Consider the following 19,244-nt stretch of genomic DNA (forward strand, 5'->3'; position numbering starts at 1 on the left):
TTTTTTTTCACAGAAAAAAAAAAAACAATTCTATAGTTCTCTCTCAGGCTAGCAAAACTGATCTGTTAAATCTGTACACTATCCTGATGACATCTTGACTCTTACAGAGCTTTGAGATCATTTGAGTCAGAACTGCCTTATTACTTTTTTTTTATTTTGTACTGGGATGGAACTTGGGACCTTGTGCTTGCAAGCCAGGTGGCCGAACCACTGACCTAAATCCCTAGCCTTCTTTTTAATTTTGAAGTTCACCTTTTATTAAGGAAAACTAAAAATTAGCTAAAGTACAAATGAAGGAAAATACATGATTTCATATCACAGGTGAAATAAAATATAATGAGGAATCATGGTAGATATTTGTATAGTGAAAATAGTTAGCTAAATGGATAAATTCTTACATACAGATTAGAAAAATAAGACATACTTTATCTGAAACATGGGAGAAAATGTAGACATAATAAAAGACACCACAACAAGAAAAGCCACATCCTAATGACTTCACTGGAGAATTGTATCAAATATTTAAATGGCAAACAATATTAATTTTTCACACCCACTTTTTAAAAAATAGATGAAGCACTTACCCCTTCACTTTGTCTCTTGGTTACTAAATCAATCAAAAATTTCACAAGAAAGCTAGAGTATAAACAAGTATCTTTTATAAATATGGACACAACAATTACTTACAATATTAATACAATTCTGTCAACAAATTTCAAAAATAGTACATAATGACCAAAGGAGAACTAGCCTACATAGGCAAAATTCATTTAACAATCAAGAACAATTTGTATTAGCAAAAGAAAGAAAAGAAATCTCATATGGCCATTTTATTAGATTCAGAATTAGCACTTGGCAATATCTTACATCCATTCATGATAAAATCTCTCAAGGAACAATAAATAGAAGACAACTTGTTTGTTTCAGCAAAGTGCGTCTATAAGAAACTGAAAATAGACATCATGGTGAAAAGTAACATATTTTCTCTTTAAAATTGAACTCAGGACAAGAATGTTTGCATATATAACATGGTACTCTGATGTTTCTTCAGGACATTCCAACCAAAAACAATTTTTCTGAAAGAAGGTATTCAGACAGAAAGCCATCCCTTTTAGATGAACCCTTTCAGAATTCCTGACCTAAATTTTTTGGTAATCTGTTTTACAGTAAGAAGTAAATAAATCTGGAGATGAGAAATATTGAAAATAATACTGAACAAACCTAGCCTTGCTCCTTGGAGTCATTTTCTGTTGCTGGAATTGCATGGCATTTTACTTATGCGCAATTCTGGTGCTTAATGTCGAAGTCAGCCAGGTAGGATCTGGAGAAGTGAACAAAAGAACTTATCCATGGGTTCTGCACATCCCCTAGGCCTACCACTAACATGGTGGCTATAACTGGAGGAAATGCATGCCAAGAAAGGGAAATCAAAACAGAAACTAATGCTTTTATGACCTGCGTTAATTACAACAATATTTCTCCTCTGTGTTATTCAGGGCACTCATGAGCCCCATTTCAAATTCAAGGGTAGGGAAGAAAGAATACACTCAAGTTAAAGAATGTCAGCCTCTCCAATGAATCTCTTTTACATTCTGATTCACTAGTAAATACACATGACTTTGATAAGTCCTAGAAAAGTGCAACTTTATATCTAAAAGAGAATTTACCTAAACATACAGTTTCCACACTATTATTCTTATTGCTGAGTGGTTTCACAGTAAGCAAAGAAAAGGCAATAGTTTATCTACATTTGTGTTTATGCAGTATACTGGAAATCCACATCAAATTAATTTGATGAAGTATCATACTGAGGTACAAATTTTTCAAATTGTATGTCTTGAAACACCTGCATATAGGTGCGAAGACTCTCACAATCTTCCCTGTAATTTGTGAATGTAAACCTCAGTGTGCTCCTCCCTGTCCTGAGATACCTACTAAGCCTGTCAAAGACAAGAAAGCGTAAAGCACACAGCCTCAGCTCTGCCCCAGAAATGAGGGACCCCTAATCAGTGAGGCAAAATTATAATGCACCCTTGTCACCATGCTGAGAACCCCTTTCTACACTTGAAAATGAAGGCTGTGTTTCTTAAAAAATATTTTTACGTAGTAGACACTCAATAAATACAAGTCAAATAAGAGAACATTTCTCACAACCAAATAGAAATGTAACTGAAGAAGTTATGAAACTACAAAGTCCTAACGAAAGCAACTTTCCTATTATATTAAAAGATAGGGGTGCTGTTTTGCTGCTTTTGAAAATATAGCATTCACTTTTAAATATCTGTAAGAGTTAAAACTCACTTTGTGCTTGTGTACTAAATTGCAACTACAATAAATTCAGGAGTGGAATCATAGCATTTTATATCCAAGAAATTAAATTACAGCAGTACAAACTGAGTAAGATATATTTAGTGAATAATACTTTCTTTGGTTTTTATTTTTAAATCAATTCACTTTTAAATTACAAATTAAGTTAAACTATGTCTAAGTTCTGTTTGAATTACAGTGGTATGGATCTGTAGCTAGACTGAGCAAACTATGAAAAGTATTTCAATTATTTATATACACTTAAGCTAAATCCAAATATTACCTTCTGGGTTGTTGGTGACAAAACTTGATCTCCAAAGAAAAAGGAATCTTTAATAATTGCTTTAATCATTTTTTCAAAGAAAACTGTGAGAATAACACATCATGGATTTTACATATTTTCAATAACAGAAAGCTTTTGATACTTTGAGTTTCCTGAGTAAAATTACTGCTCCATATTCCTCATATATCCCTGGGAGGGCAGTACAGTCCCTAGCCCATGCTAGCAAATTAAATATCTACATGAATAAATATACTCCACCAAACAGACTTAAGTGAGAAGCTAAATGAGTTAGATGTAGGTGATTTCACAAGAAAGCTATATGGCTCATGACTCACTATTACTGTAATAACAATGTATTTTCTTTGAATTGACCCATGAAAAATAAAACCTACATAACTCTAGATGCCATGTCACCTTATGTGTAACTGTTTCAAATTTTTAAAATCTTTTCAAATGCCTTGCTTTAATATTAAAATTAAATGATACTAAATTATTATTATTATTATTATTATTATTATCATTATTATTATTATCATCATCATTTTATGGCCAAAAGTTATATAAAAATCCAAAATACAAGGGATCCTTGGGGAAATGTCTATTAAAATCACAATGATCAAGTATGTCACCTCAGCAAGGATGACATTAAAACAACTGGAGGTAACAAGGCTTGGAAAAGTGCAGAGACAAAAGGAACTTTTGGGCATTTACACTGGAAGGAATATAGACTGGTTTGGTCATTGTAGAGAACAGTAAGAATAGTCCTCAAAAATTTAAAACTTCAACTACCATACGATTTAGAATTCCCACTCCTGGGCATATATTAGAGGAGATGAAATGATCACGTCTCAGGGACACACCTCTTCCTATGCTCACTGTAGCTCCTTTCACAAAATCCACAAAATAGAAATGACTAAACTGTCCGCCACCGATGAATGCATGGGGAAAACACGGTCCCTTTAGAAAAGGGAATGATATTTAGCCAGAAGAAATCCCGTTATAAAGACGGAACTGGAGATCGTTAGTTTAAGTGAAATAAGACAGGCGCAGAGGACCAGGACTGCACGATCGCACTCATATAAAGAATTTTAAGAAATTGATCTCAAAGAAATTGAGAGTAGAATAGTGGATCTCAGAGTAAGAAGGAGGGGAAATGGGACAGAAGATGATCACTGCGATCTATGGTTAGAGTAACAAGTTTTTGTGTATACAAAGTAATCCATAGTTTCTGGTTCTAAATTTTTTTATTTTCATTTTATTCAGCTAAGTCACAGAATTTATCACTCAATATCTCAACATCATCAACACTGATAGTCAATTTCTTTTCTTTTCTTTTTAATTGAGTTTATTGGTACATTTTAGGTATACACTACAGTTACATTCATTGTTAGGATCTTGTACCTTTACGTGACAGGTCTTGGTTCTCATTTTTTCCTCTTGTCCCTGCCCTCCCTTCACCCCATCCTGCCTTCACCCCATCCTCCCCTCCCCATCTACAAACACTTTATTTCCATCTTTTCATTTTCTCACATTTTTTCTTTTCCCTTATTACCCTTCCTCTACCCATCCCACCTTCCCCACAACTTTAGCCCTTTTCTTCCTATTTCACACTGTCAGTCATCTCATTAGGATCTTATGTACTATTATAGTTTTTCACACCAGAGAAACTATTTGGTATTTACACATGTGTGACTTATTTATTTCACTTAGGGGTATATCCTCAATACGTACCATTTTCCTATGAATGAATCTAACTTCTCATTCTTTATGGCTGAGTAGTATTCCATTTTATAGAAAAACCAATTTCTTTGCTCTCCTCTCCCACAGCAATCCTGTCTGCTCCTCTATCTTCTCATTCTTTTATCTTGGGGCGCATAATCGGCCTATTGAAATTCTCATTTTCCATACACACATACTTAGTAGAATCTATATGTAACAAGTCCCAAGTATGCTGTTCAACATTTTGTTTTGCTGATTTTTGGACCACTGCACACAACTGATTGATTACATTTAAGATCACCAAGCATATTGAGCTCAACCTGTTCAAAATGGAGCTTAAAGCCTCTGCAAAACAATGCTGTTTCCAATTTTTTTTATTCTCTTACCATACTCCTAGCCTCTTTTCTCCAATATACAAACCCAATCACCCATACTGATACCTCCTTCACCCCACCTCAATTTTAAATTTCACTATTTTTACATCTTCACTTACTCCTAAATATTTTCTATATACAAATCTTAACCATGTTGTATTAAAATATAGAGAACCATAAATATATGAACCAGTACAAAATGTGATTTATGTATGTGTATTTGTATTTATAATATTCACTTGAAAAATTAACAAGTAGCAAGTGTAACACTGTTTAATTAACATGTGATATGCTGCAAACAATTTTGAAGAATTTGCAATTGAATATATATAAAGATATATAACACACACACACATTGTTCCACAGAGTTATAGACTGTGCAAAAAAGAAAATATATCAATAAACTCTCTGGTACAAAGAAATCAGTAATTTAGAGTTCTACAATACAAATAGATTATTACAATATAATATATTATGTCAATAAAAGTACTTTCATGTAGAATTACACCCTATTTTTTAATTTTATTCATATAGGACATCAAAAGAAACTTTTTGAACCTGTATAAATACATTTTTATGGAAAATTTCCACCTTTAGGAGGAAAGTTCATTGTGTAGATTAAACTTCCTGAGAAAAATCAAACACTAATTAAGAAAAAAATAAAACAACCACTAATGTTTTACATAGGATATTGATGGAGCAATTACATTGATTTAAAGAACTTCTAAGCAGTTTGATATGGTACTGTACCCAAAGCAGTTGAAATTTTAAAATAAAATATAAGTTATCACAACATATATTTGGATTCATTATACTCACATAGCATATAATGGTGAGAAAAATGATGCCATTTTGAAATTAAGTTGATGATCATGGTAATGTTCATGATTATTATTTCCTTGTATATGATACATTGCAATGCTTTATGAAATAGCATGAAATTTTAAGCATAATTTTTCTTCATATATTCCTACAACTGCTATTGAAATGTTGTCAAGGCTAGTATAAATCAAACTTATCTTTCAGTGAGAATAAAAAATACTTTTATACCTAAAATGTACCAATAAATTCAATGAGGAAAAATACTTTTATATAGTTACTTATGGGGAAAAAAGAAAATTAGAAAATGGTGGACTCTACCTAGCCTCTTAAATGTCAAATCAGACATCCATGAAAAGTTAGAGAAAGACAATTATTTAAGCAACTGCAAGACGAAAAACAGTATCAGTTTGAAGTCAAAATTAGTTAATTCTCAAAGGCAATTACCTTATACAATTACACTCTTCAAGTAAGATATCTATACCTCTTAGATATCTTTAGGTAGATAATAGATAATAGATTATGATGATGATGAAGATAGATATTAATAGATGATAGACAGATATTCATTGTGACTGTCTCCAGTGTTTTTCTTTGCAAAATCTGTGCTTATCTTTAGGAAACTAGAGAATCAGTGTCCATTGGAATGGATATTTCTTGGCAACATTCCCAGATATCCTGATTAACATGTCTTAAATGAGGTCCACGCAACTGTCCCTTAAAAAATGTCTCCGGTAATGTTGGTATAGATGATCATGGTTATAACATTGAGGAACACAGGAAAAAACAAAAGGCCTCACGGTGCATTCAAAATGCACCCTTAGTCCATAAGTCAGACACGGAAACTTAAATATTGTGTGTTTTCTCTTATGTGAAAAAGCGAAAATATAAATACAGGGAAAATAAAAGATAGATGATGTGGTATAGACAGGTGTATAGATATTCTGGATAGGAGGAGACCAAGAAATAGCAAGAGGAGAGAAGTAAAGGAGAGGACTGGGAAGGAAAAATAATTAATGTGTCATGTACCTGTGCCAACTCCCTGAGAGGAATTTAATTAGTATGTTCTGAAAAAGTATACCAATGCAAATAAAAGTTTGAAAAAAAAAAGATAAGCTTGCCCTAAGCATATCTATAGTCAATGAATGTGCATGGAATTATTACAACTTTTTGGAAAAAAATCACTGCTTTTTGGAAAGGCACTACTTTTAAGACAGAAGAGATAATCCACACTCACTCTTGACAGTCAGTCCCTGGTCGATCACCACAAAGCTTCTGACACCCTGCATGGCAGTGGGTGGTGGATCACAGGAATGCAGGTCCAGGGTCAATGTACTGTTCTGCAAACTCACAGATGGGAAAAGCTGAAGAGGTGAGATGACTCTTCAGACACATGCCAAGCTGCGAAACACCGCTATAAACAATGGAGTGAAGACTGACTTGGAATTCCATTGTGAAAATGGCATGTTTTCAGTGCAGCTTCATGGCTGTTGGATGAGGCCTCAGACTATTTATTTCCAGAGTGCATTGCTCCTACTTCCCACTGTGAAGCCCACTGTCTGCACTGCTTTCAGTATCTGCTTTCAAAATGAACTTCGATACTCTATGATGTATGTTGTACCTTAAAAAAGATGTTTCCTCAACCTAACAAACTCTTTTCTTGCGTGACAATATATATTTCACCTTTTAAAGACTTAACTCAAATGATAATTTCTATCTGACATATTACACTTATGACCTCAAAAATTATTTTTCTCCCTCAGACACTTTATATTTTGAATGTTAATTTAATGTATGCTACCAGATTGTTGAATCTCTCACAGTAAATAGGACCTAGAAGCCAAGTAATACGTTCACTAAGCTGTCTTCTTTTGAAAAATAACATTGATCTGATGCTGTTAAATCTTTTTTTATTTTTTTCTCATTGAGTGTGTTGGTACATTTTAGGTATACAGTACAGTTACATTCATCACTGGGATCTTGTACCTTTGCATGACAGGTCTTGGTTCTCATTTTTTCCCCATACCCCTGCCCCCCCTTCACCCCCTGCTCCCTTCCTTATTTACAAAAACCGTTTCCATTTTTTTGTTTTCACATATTTTTTCTTTTCTCTTATTTCCTTTCCCCTACCCTTCAATGCTGTTAATTCTTTAGGAATGATACCAAGATGGAAACAGCTGGGTCAAACGGAACCTCTAGTTCTGGTTTTCTGAGGAAGGTCCACACTGATTTCCACAGTGGTTGCACCAGTCTATACTCCCATCAACAGTGGAGAAGGGTTCCTTTTACCCACAGCCCCACCGGCACTTGTTATTGATTGATGTTTTTGATAACAGTCATTCTTTCTGGAGTGAGGTGGAACTGCAGTGTTCTTTTATTTTGCACATCTCAAATTACCAGTGATGTTGAACATTTTTTTTATGTATTTATTTGCTATTTCTACTTCATCTGAGAAGAGTTTATTCATTTCAGATGCCCATTTTTGGATCGGGTCTTTAAATTTGGTAAGTCTGATACTTTTAGTTTTTTACATATTCCAGATACTAGTCCTTTTTCTGAGGAACAGCTGGTAACTTTTTCCACTCAGTTGGTTGTCTGTTCACTCTGTTGGTGGTTTATTTTGCTATGAAAAATAACTCTTTAATTGAATGATATCCTATTTGTTGATTCTTTGTCATATTTCCTGTGCAATTGGGATTTTTGTTCATAAAATCTTTGCCTACAGCTATGTCTTCAAGACTTCTATCAGAATAGATAGAATAATTCAATTTAGTGTTTTGTTTTAATGTTTAGATCTTTGTTCTCTTTTGACTATAGCTTAGTGCGTGGTGAGAGACTTGGTTTTAATCTTCTAGATTCAGTCTTTGGCAGGTGAAGAACCAGATTTTCCAGCACCATTTATTAAAGAGGCTATCTTTCTTCTTGTGAAGGTGTTTGGCCATTGTCAAAGATAAAGTGGCTGAGTGTCTCTGGAGTTGTTTCTGTACCTTTAATCTGCAGTCTATGTTTATGGCACCATAATTTGCAATATCTAAATCTTTGAATTATTCCAAGGACCCACCAACATATGCACAGATAAAGATTTTTTTTTTAGACTATAGAGTACTACTGTGCCATAAATAAGGATAAGCTTCAGACATTTCTAGGTAAATGAGTGCATTTTGAGACTATATTCTGCTGAAATATATCAAACATATGTGTTTACATCACATGGTTTCTCTGTCAGGAGAAAACAAAGTGTAAATAAGGACTAATATGTAAAATAAATATTGGGAAATGGGAATGTTTAAATGAGAAGGGATATAATGTTGGTAAGGTTAAAAGGAGGAAGGAAAAAAATAGAATACAAGGAAAATAGGAAACAAAGGCTTTGTAATTAACAAGGGAAGAGGGGTTGAAAGGAAGGGATAGGGTTGGGGATAAATGAAGAATTAAGATATATTATGAACAGGTACAAACTCCCTACGATGAATGTGATCACTATGTGTATCTAAAATGTACCAATAAATTTGAGTAAAATGAAAAGTTACATTTAGTTGCCAAGAACCAAGTATGGCAAACAAACTTTTAAAATGTTTTCAGTGATTCATAACTTCCTGTCCTTATATGTTTCTGGAATTAGGGGTTTGCTTCAGCTGCACAGAATAGCAGTAGCAAAAGTGATGAGAAAAAATTTCTGATGTTAGGATATAAAAAGACTGACTTCCACCTTGCTGGCACTCTCCATGGATTCATGTATTTTGAACACACAGATTGCCATGGTGTGAAATGCCAATTGAAGAGAGGTTTATGAAGCAAGAAGATGAAATCAGCCACAGACTAAAAATGTGAGATTCTAAAGGTCAATTCAACAACCCACAAGAAACTGAATCTTCCCCTGATGAGTCCGCTGAATTCCAACTTCATTGAGAGAGTCCTCCTAAGATTCAGTTTAACCATAAACTGGTACCTAAAAACTCATATGTACAATAATGAATGTTGTCTTACGCCAGGAATTTCTTACATAACTTACAATCTAGCGTATGTGTTCAATCAGCACAATTTCTTCCTTCACCTTGGCCCTGATTAGAAGATCAAGAAACTGGTTGACCCATCTCCTCTGGGTTTATTTTCATGATTGAATATCTTAAATAGGAACTTTGGTTATAATACTATCATTCAAGGTGAAAAACTCACAAAGCCTATTCATTATGACCAGAAAGTGAGTTTACATTCATTATTTTCCAATTGAGATGATGAAAAATATTAATATTCATTTCCCAACTGAGGACTACTAATAGTGACTATATTTTTAAAAGAACATTTAAGGAAGTCTGACTTATTATATATTTATATTCACCTAGCTTTAATAATAAAATATTGTTTTGTAATAATATGAAGAGTACATATTATGTTGCTCAAATAATCCAATTGTTACTGTAAATTTAGTTACATGTAATGAATATTATTTAGTGAGAGTGTGATATAGGCAAAATATTTAAATGTATAAGAAAATTATCAAAAAACTTTTCACACTGAAATAATTAGGAACTCCTTCTGTAGTCTGAGAGTGATGCAGGAATCCCTGACTTCTGGGCATAGAGAGAAATCCCCTGACTATTAAGAACATATCATTCATTTGAATTTTTTATTCTTTTATTGTGAGTATATGCCTTCTCTTTTAAAATGCAAGTTCATTATAGAATTTTAATAATGAATTTAATAAGCTCAAATACAGAAGTATAGCACAGATGCATTCAGCAACAATTATAATTGAATTATTCATGCTCTATAAATTTAAACATCCAGTCTTCTGTACTACATTATGATATATTTATCTATGCATATGAAAATCACCTTGACTATAGTTAGCACCATTTACTTACAGAAATGAAATAAAGCTATGGATATGAATCCATGGAAACTGCTGGGTTCCAAAGCACGGAGTATTTTTGAAGTAAGACTCCTGGGTTCCAATTCTACTTGGAGAATATTATCTCTGTGACACCGGCATACCAACAAGATGCGGCACAGCAACAATTCTTAAATCTCGAAATACGATCCACACCTTGCAGTATTAATTATTAAGGGGACCAACAAGTTAAGGTACTTACATCTATTAGAATGGCTATGCTGCTCATTCCATTATTACTCAGTATTCTAAAAAAAAAAAAAAATCGTAGTTTTCTTTTCCCATCGTGTTCCAGTACATCATTTCATGGCTATTTGTCATACAGAAAAAGCAATCACTTCAAAAATTAATTTATTTCTGTAAGATCATTTGCTGACCACATTGTTGTCAGTCATAGCTTTTGCAACTTCTCCCTAAAGTTCATTTAAATCTGAACTTCAACATACTTTTAGTTATGACTTACCAAAAGGTATTACTTTGATTAAATTCTACCTACAGAAACTGCAATGTCTAAGAACACTAGTCATAGTTTTCTACAGTTAACAGTGCTCTATACAGAGATGGTCCTCTACACAGTTAGTAAAATTAAATCAATTATTTATTTTGAGCCTGAATAATAGGCACCAATTTCACAGTTTTACCTTGCTGTGAATATGAAAATTATATCACTCATTCAATGTTAAAAAAAGACTACAACATAAATTATTTCTATCATAGAAGGCAACCTTAGATATCTAACAATGAAATACCAACTAATAAAGTAATGCTTCATGTAAACATTTCTTAAATATTGCATTTAGTATGACAGCTTAATGACTTTTTTGCTTATTCTAGGAGGAATGGAACAATCAACTGTCATTTGGATAATTAATATAACCAAGAAAAGACTGTTTCTGTTATGATCTTTTTATAATGTAAATATACAATATAGGGCTTTAGCACATAAATTCCCATAGTATTTTACTAATGACATTTGTTACAGATCCCCCAGAAAAACATAAATAGAAACATCACCCTGTTTAAACTTTCTGATAATTTGAAAAAAGTATATTTTTGGAGATTTCCTTCCTTTCTTTTGAAATTCTCAAGGTCAATTTCATAAAATACCAAAGCAGTAATGCATAAAGGAATTATTAAAAGTCTAATGAAATTATTTGAACTTCCAACTACAGCAGCACTGATTAATGACTGCTTTTTAATTAACTGAAAGTTGTTCAATCATTGTATCATTTCCTTTCACCTGAAACATCTCATAGTGGGGTCAGCCCAAAACATATGCTAGTGCATTCTGCAGTGGGGTATAATTATACAATTTCATTCTTCTTGGCAGAACAAGTAAGTGTGGGCTGTTCATTTCTCATTTATTCACCATGATGCTATTCCCTGTTCAGCTGGCTAGTTTGATCAATGAAGACAGTCTTAGGCTTTAGAATATGAATGAAGTTTACTTTGAAACTCTTCCTCCAAATAATATAAAACCCACAATTATCTCATATTATAGAATCTTTGATTATCTCACATATTCAGCATCCATAGTTTCGTACAGATACAATATATAGCCTATATTACAGCAAACTGTCTTCCTGGTTCTCAAATCCATTCACTGGTCTGTGAGAAGATAATGGCATTCCCTATGGGTCAATTTTACAAATATTAGTATGGCAACTTTATTAGATTGCTTACACATTATGTGCTTAATTCCTAATTCTAATGAGAGCCAAGATAATTCACTAGCATTAACAAGGGTTTCCTAAATTGCATTGATATAAACATTACAGCCAGCAGGAGGCATACCCTGTACACTAATCATAATGATAAGCAATAAATTAGGGTTCTATAAATTTAACAAATTTAAACTTCAAAGGGTTGGTGATTTAGGTTAGGGGGTTCTGCTGCCTGCCTCACAAGCACGAGGTCCTGAGTTCAATTCCTGGTACAAAAAAAGAAAATAAATGACAGACAGAAAGAAAGAAAAACCCAAATATTATTAAGTTACACTGTAAGGTTCACACTTTCTGCCATTCTCAAAATATTTGAAGCCGAAAGCTCTGAAAATAGGCACCAGACCTTCTTATTATTTGAATCATACAATGATAATGGTTTTGAGAGTCTAGGTAGCCACTGGGGAAAATAAGACTTCCTCAGCTAAGAGAGGAGCTACCAATGAACTACCCATACACATTCTTTTGGAACTAAAGGGGAGCCTACCATTCCCACTCCAAAATATGCACTGTGTGTGTGCTTGGTGTGTTTATACAAAGATTTATGTTAGATTAGTTTTCTGTTGAATATTCTTCTATTACAGATAAATTGTCTATAGTAAGTACAAATGAATATAATGCCTTTGATCACTTGTCACTTACTATGTTTCAGCCATTGAAATGAAAATACCATGCTTCATAGAAGACATGCTCCGTAACTTAGGCTTTTACTCCATTTCTCAAAAAACTTCAAAACAAAGTTTATTTTCCAAATACAATATAGTTAAGCTGCTCTGAAAATTCTATATAGAACAAGCATGGAAAGTTATCATGAAATGAAGTAGAATTCGCATATAGCAATAATAAGATACAATAGGAGAGAGAAGAAAGGTAGCAAATATAAAGGAAATTCAGGAAAACGCCTTAAAGAGAACAGAGATACAGAATGTAGCTCAAGAAAGATGCTGGCATTCTGCTCTCGCTATGATACTTCGGCTAGGCAGATAACTTGGTAATCTTATATTGGAGACTAACTCAGAACAAAGGGTCAATTTGAAAGAAGGTGGCAAGGAAGAAAAAAAAATATTCAGTAGAGAAAGTGCCTGCCATTCACCTTATTTAACTTGAGGAGGATTTGTCAATGTCTTCAGGGTCAGATGGACACAGCCGCAAAAATCTGAATTTGAGAAATTTTGCCACCAATTTACCCAGGAAGGCTACTTTCTCAGCAAAATGCTCTGGGGATAAAGATGCTGTAAGATACATAACTGGGTGCTTTTCTTTCGTTTCTATTCCAATGTGATGCCTAGAAATCCCCAAACAAAAATTTACAAAAATCACACAAGAATTTACAAAAACCACATAAGAAGAGTGTTAGATTTGGACAACTGTCTTCACTATTGACGCATTTAAGAACCAAAATGTGTCAACTAATGGAGCACTCTATGGTGCAGAAGGAGAGATTTATTTATTGCCCTTTCCACTCTATCAGACAGGAATTTTTTATCCCCACACCCAAGGAATCAAAGCTCCAATTCACATTGACTCTATGTTCTATCATTTCATAAAAATAAATAAGATGCATTTGTTTAAAAACTTTTTCATATTTTTCAAGGTTTTGGGGGTCAATTCCAAAACAAATTAGTCTGAGTTCTATTCCTTTCACATGGTAAGTATAATATTGTGATATTCAGGTAACAAGTGAACTGGAGTAGCAACAGTCACATGTCCAGCTGAAGGGCAGGTATAGTGGGGAGATCAAGGGAATTAAGCTGGAACTCTCATGTGAGCACCAATCTGTGACATCCCTAGTACGTCAGACTTCTCACATGACAGGCCAGAAACCCAAGAGTAAGCCTTCTAACAAACAAGGAGGAAGCTTCATGGCCTTATGTTAGACCTACTGTTATGCATCAGAGTAACCTGAAAGGGATGAAATGAGCTGAAAACCTCACTGAGGTCTAGGAATAGTACCTCCACTATTCATGTTTAGAAGCAGTTATTTTAGATAAACAAGCTGACTCATGTTTATACTTCTCCCAAATTGAGGCTGAATGAAAACCCTCAACAATGATGTCAAAAGCTCTTTCTGGTTGTGAAAATTTAAATTGCCTTCTAAAGTGTTGTAAATGTGTGCTAGATGCACTAAAGGAAGAAAGGAGAAAAGGTGAAATCTACTCAGGAAGTATTTCTCCAGCTTTTCAAAAGACCATAAGCAGCAAGGCCGAGGCAATGTGCTTCTGTTACAAATGACTATGTCAAGAGCCAAATGTTACCACTCCCATCCTAATTATTGCTTGAGAAAGCTATAACAATGCCTTTGAGTATCCCATCAAACAAATAAGACCTACAGTCACTCTCAGTTGGATTTTCTTTGTGCCAAGGTGAAACCAAGTCAAAGGATAAATCTTGGCAATCATATAGATTCCAAGCAACTACTTAAATACAATTAAAATGCCAATACATTCCACAGTTATACTCACTAGAAATAATTTCTAATAAAAGGAGAGAGAAGGAAAAAGGATGCTTTAAAGATACTGTCTTCAATTTCAGAAAATATTTCACAACGAGTGATTTTATGTGATAATTATTTCTCTCCACCACGCTCATAAACCTCCCAATGATAAAGATACACGGATTGCGTATGGGAGAAGTTGGCACTTCTGTGAATTTGTGAAAGTTCCGAGTGGAAAAGGGTGAAGTCACACCAGGCATTCATGCAATCTTGCAAAACAGAGCTCATTGGCAGCTGTCACTATTTCCCTGGACTTAGGCTATAAGGAAAAGGAACAGGTTTCTGAATTTTCCCATGAGACCACTCAGCTGTCAGTCCAAAAATGAAAAACACCACAACAGGGACTCATTTAAAAGCATTAAATCCAAAGCGATGCAGTATAACATTGATTCTGTCCGTGTCATACTTACTAACTTTACTCGCAATAATGGAGAAATTATACTGCGCAGTACTTTCTCTGTCTAGTAATTCATTAGTGGCGATGGTTCCTTCGGTTCCATCTATTGTAAAGTAGCTGTCCCCATCAGTCTTCCAATCTATGAAGTACCTGTATATGAAAAGAATAGATGCAAATGTGCAACGATTACGCATTTATCATAATGGCAGTTACGCAAACTTGACAGAGTTCCTTATTTTGCTCCCTGTAGCTATTACCTCCACTGAAGTAAAGAGGAGTGGAAATGACAGCTTTTTTATTGCAAAGTCAGTATGCTCAGGGGGAAACTGGAAATAATGAAAGATTTAGTACTCCTGCTGTTCATATTATTTGAGGGTCTTGACACCTTGAAAATTCAGCAGAGACAAAAAATTTTAAAGCTGACCATGGATTTCCTTAACCTGCTGAATATTAAAACATCTTTGAGCAGTAAAACATTCCTTCACAGTAGCTGTGCAAAGTGTTAGGGGTTGGGGAGACATCTGGAAGACGCTATGAAACCTTATGCCAGAAGAGAGGAAGGATCTTTGTGTTTCCATGGTAAGAAAAAAAATCACATCACGGAAAATAAAAGATTTTATCTGACCATTTGGTGGTTGTGCAAACATAGTTCCCCTGAAACATATTAAAAAAGAGTCGTTGCTGTTTTATTATATTATATATCAGGACACTTTTCTTTAAACAAACAGTGACCTTGGCGAATGATGTCCTTTTATGCTTTTTATTATCAGATATATTCTGTAGTAAAATATGCTCTCTTATTGCAGCAACTGGGCTAGAAAATACAAGAAAATGAATAACAAAGAAAATGGCATTTATTTAAGTCTTTATATAATGACAAACACTTTAACGGATAGAAATATTTTCAATCATAACAAGAAATAACATGCTTAAAGCTTGCTGTGTAGTCGATACTATGTTCAATTATTTTATATATTAACATATTAATCCTCACAGGAGCCTTAAAAAGAATATTGTGAATCTGTGGAAATGTGTGAGGAAAACAAACGGAGGAAACATGAAAGAACTTCCCCAAATTGACACAGCTTGAAAATTTTATGCTGATACCTGGACCATATCCTTACCAATTTGAAATAGATATTTTTGTGAGAAAGACTCTCTAATCACAAGGTAGAATGCACAATACATTTATCAACATTATTATTCTGTCCTGGGAATCAAGAGAAGGTTCTTCAAACAGTGCGTGAGAACAGATGACATTTTTTGCCTTCTTGCAGCCCGCCTGTTGAAATCCCCAGCCTAAAGCAAGTGCATCCCTTGTTTACCATGAAATATCATTTAAGGGCTGTGTATCTTCAAACAGAGAGTTATTATTTTGGAAAAAAAAATCCTGTTATTTGAAACGGTGGTGGTTGGCATTTCATTGCAGTGGGAGATCAAAAATAGTTTGCCTTTACAAATGAGATTTCTGAGTTTAACTTGTCAATATTTGTTAGTCACTGATTTCCCAACCAGAAGTTGCTGAGCATTATAGGAAGAGCTCATGGACCACGCTGTTAACCTGCTTTTCGCATCTCAGATGCTGCTATGAAGTGTGAGAATGTACTGAAGCCTTCAGATTTTAATGTAAGAACTGTCTCATAGGAATGCTCTCCAAAATAGAAATCAAATTAAGACATCTTTAAAGTTAGGAAGCACAGGGACTTAAGGAACCTCATTCTCCCTATTGTACGTGCTTTCCTGAAAGAGAAAGCATTTTCCCTCAGTCGCCCTTTTTAGTGCCTCTAGTCAATTTAAGCCCATGTCTAACTGCAGAAGTTTGCTACTGGATATATTTATCAGTGAGCACTTCTGTAAGAGCTGCTTATGTAGACTGTTTCTAATCATATAACTCATTAAATATTCTCTGAGCATCACCTTGGCCCCAGACACTGAAGCATATTTGGGATGACGGGATGCCTAGCCCTGAAAGTATGGGGAGGAAGGTGTCAGCAGATGACCTCTATGCCTCTGTCAGAGAGAGAGGCCCCACAGGAGTGCCAAGGAAGGGCCATGCTTCAGGGAAACCTTCCAGCGCGTCACGTTTGGCTGAAGCTAGAAAAGTCATTAGCAATAACAAAGGAAATGTCTGAGGGTCTCAAAGAAAGGGAAGGGAAACAAGGAAATCCAGGAAGCTGCAGCAGCAGCACTGGAGAAGTACACCACGCCAGTGATTTCTGGAAAACACACCCAAGAGGGCCAGCCACATTAAGATGGTCATAGTAAGAATATGATTTGAGATGCTACGTGTGATCTCTACCACTGAAGAGGACTATTAGGGGATGGACTAAGAGCCATCTCTTTGAAAGGAATGGGTTGGATACATTTGGAGGAAAAGGACAAAAGTATTTTCTATAATGCTGAATCTCACCTAAAGATCCAGAGCAAGAACAAAGGCAGTTTAGAGATTCAAGTAAAGAGGCATGTAATCCAGCGGCAAATTCAGCACTTGCTTACAATGCTGGTGATGGACTATTAGGGGATGGACTAAGAGCCATCTCTTTGAAAGGAATGGGTTGGATACATTTGGAGGAAAAGGACAAAAGTATTTTCTATAATGCTGAATCTCACCTAAAGATCCAGAGCAAGAACAAAGGCAGTTTAGAGATTCAAGTAAAGAGGCATGTAATCCAGCGGCAAATTCAGCACTTGCTTACAATGCTGGTGATGGGTGATGGATGTACCTTGGTAAAGAAGATTATGAGTGGAGGGGTCAGTGGAAGAGAGACAGCAACTGAACAGGGGATCTCCATAAACAAAGTTTTCAGATAAGTAGAAAAGGACAAGGACTTTTATGTCAGAACTTCTCTAATTTAGAATGGATTTCCTCAGGGAACAGCACGAGGGGTAAATTTCCAACCCACATTTCATTTTTTCCATAAATCTACTGAGATATAATTTATGTCCACATGCTGTACAATTCACCTATATAAAATCTATAATTCAGTCATTGTATGTGTGATCAGAATTGTGCACAAATGTAGCAGCTTTTATGAAAAATTTTAAATGTCTGAATACTGAATTTTTTGGTAGGTTGTGATGAGAACCAATTGTCTGGAATTTTCATTTATAAGAAATTAGGAAGGTGTCAAGATGTATAAATGCATTTGAAATGAGGGAAAGTACTTTGTGAGGGACTAATGCCAGTGTGCCCTTTGCCATGATACATTTTTTAAATTTACATGTTAACTATATTTTTATATCTCATGTAAGCACTCAGTAATGCATATTTATATAATGTGTTACTCCCTAACACTGTGGAATGAACCACTGATTTATATATAAACGTGGATGAGTATCAAGTGTTTTGCTATTTGAAAGAAGGCTTACATTTTGAAAAGTAAATACTGAAAAAAAAAACAATACAGTAATACCGCACATGTCACTAAATGACAAAATTCATTCTCTAATATCATATTTAAAATTTCGTAGTGTCTGTATAAATATTGCCTTGGTACATGAATTGTATTAGGTACTCCTTAACATGACTGATAAGAATCACTGCTTTATTTTATTTCTGAAAGATTAAATGTATAACAAAATTGTAACAGAAGTGCTATAAACTTTCAGATACCTTTCTTTTTAGGCATTGCATTAATATAAAATCCCAGGCCTGACAACTAAATGCTGAAACAATTTTTTCAAGGTCAAAAATGATCAGTTTGACCGCATATTGTCAATGTGAATGCTAGCCACTCAGTAACAGAGGTGCCGAGTCATCTTTTGGAAATAATTACTTCCACACTTTATCCTAGAACAAAAGCAAAATAGATGTGAAGTTAGGGCAATTTGAGACAAATCTGATGACCAGTGTAATTGGGAACTACAGATAAGGTGAGTGACTCCAGCTGTTTTCTATGGTATCAAGACCAAACTAGGCCTCAGCGTGGATGACAGACCCCGTACCAGACAAGGCAGGTACTAGGTTAACCTTAAACTGTAAACCGCGCATATCCCAAGCACCAACACACTGTTTGCCCCCAGACAGACAGAAGCTGCTACCAACTTTCTTTATATATATATTTTTTTATTGAGTTTACAATATAGTGACATTCATTACTAGGATCCTGTACCTTCATATGACAGGTCTCATTTTTTTCCCGGTCCCTGCCCTCCCTTCACCGCCTCCTCCCCTCTCCATTTGCAAACACTTTATTTCCATTTTTTCATTTTCTCATATTTTTTTCTTTTCCCTCATTC

The 19,244-nt window shown here is 34.6% G+C and overlaps 1 protein-coding gene across 3 annotated transcripts in view; it reads right to left on the reverse strand.

The window, feature by feature from the left end:
* The window catches only part of Cdh12 (cadherin 12), a 976,411-nt gene that overhangs the window by 15,614 nt on the left and 941,553 nt on the right, over window positions 1–19,244 (reverse strand). For all 3 annotated transcript variants that reach the window (XM_033757884.1, XM_010609463.3, XM_010609464.2), the window contains one exon: window positions 15,019–15,155. In XM_033757884.1, coding sequence (XP_033613775.1) covers window positions 15,019–15,155 — 137 coding nt within the window. The remainder of the gene's footprint in view (window positions 1–15,018; window positions 15,156–19,244) is intronic.

The sequence above is a fragment of the Fukomys damarensis genome, unplaced genomic scaffold, assembly GCF_012274545.1.
Source record: "Fukomys damarensis isolate Sample0158 unplaced genomic scaffold, DMR_v1.0_HiC HiC_scaffold_1, whole genome shotgun sequence".
Taxonomy (NCBI): Eukaryota; Metazoa; Chordata; class Mammalia; order Rodentia; family Bathyergidae; genus Fukomys; species Fukomys damarensis.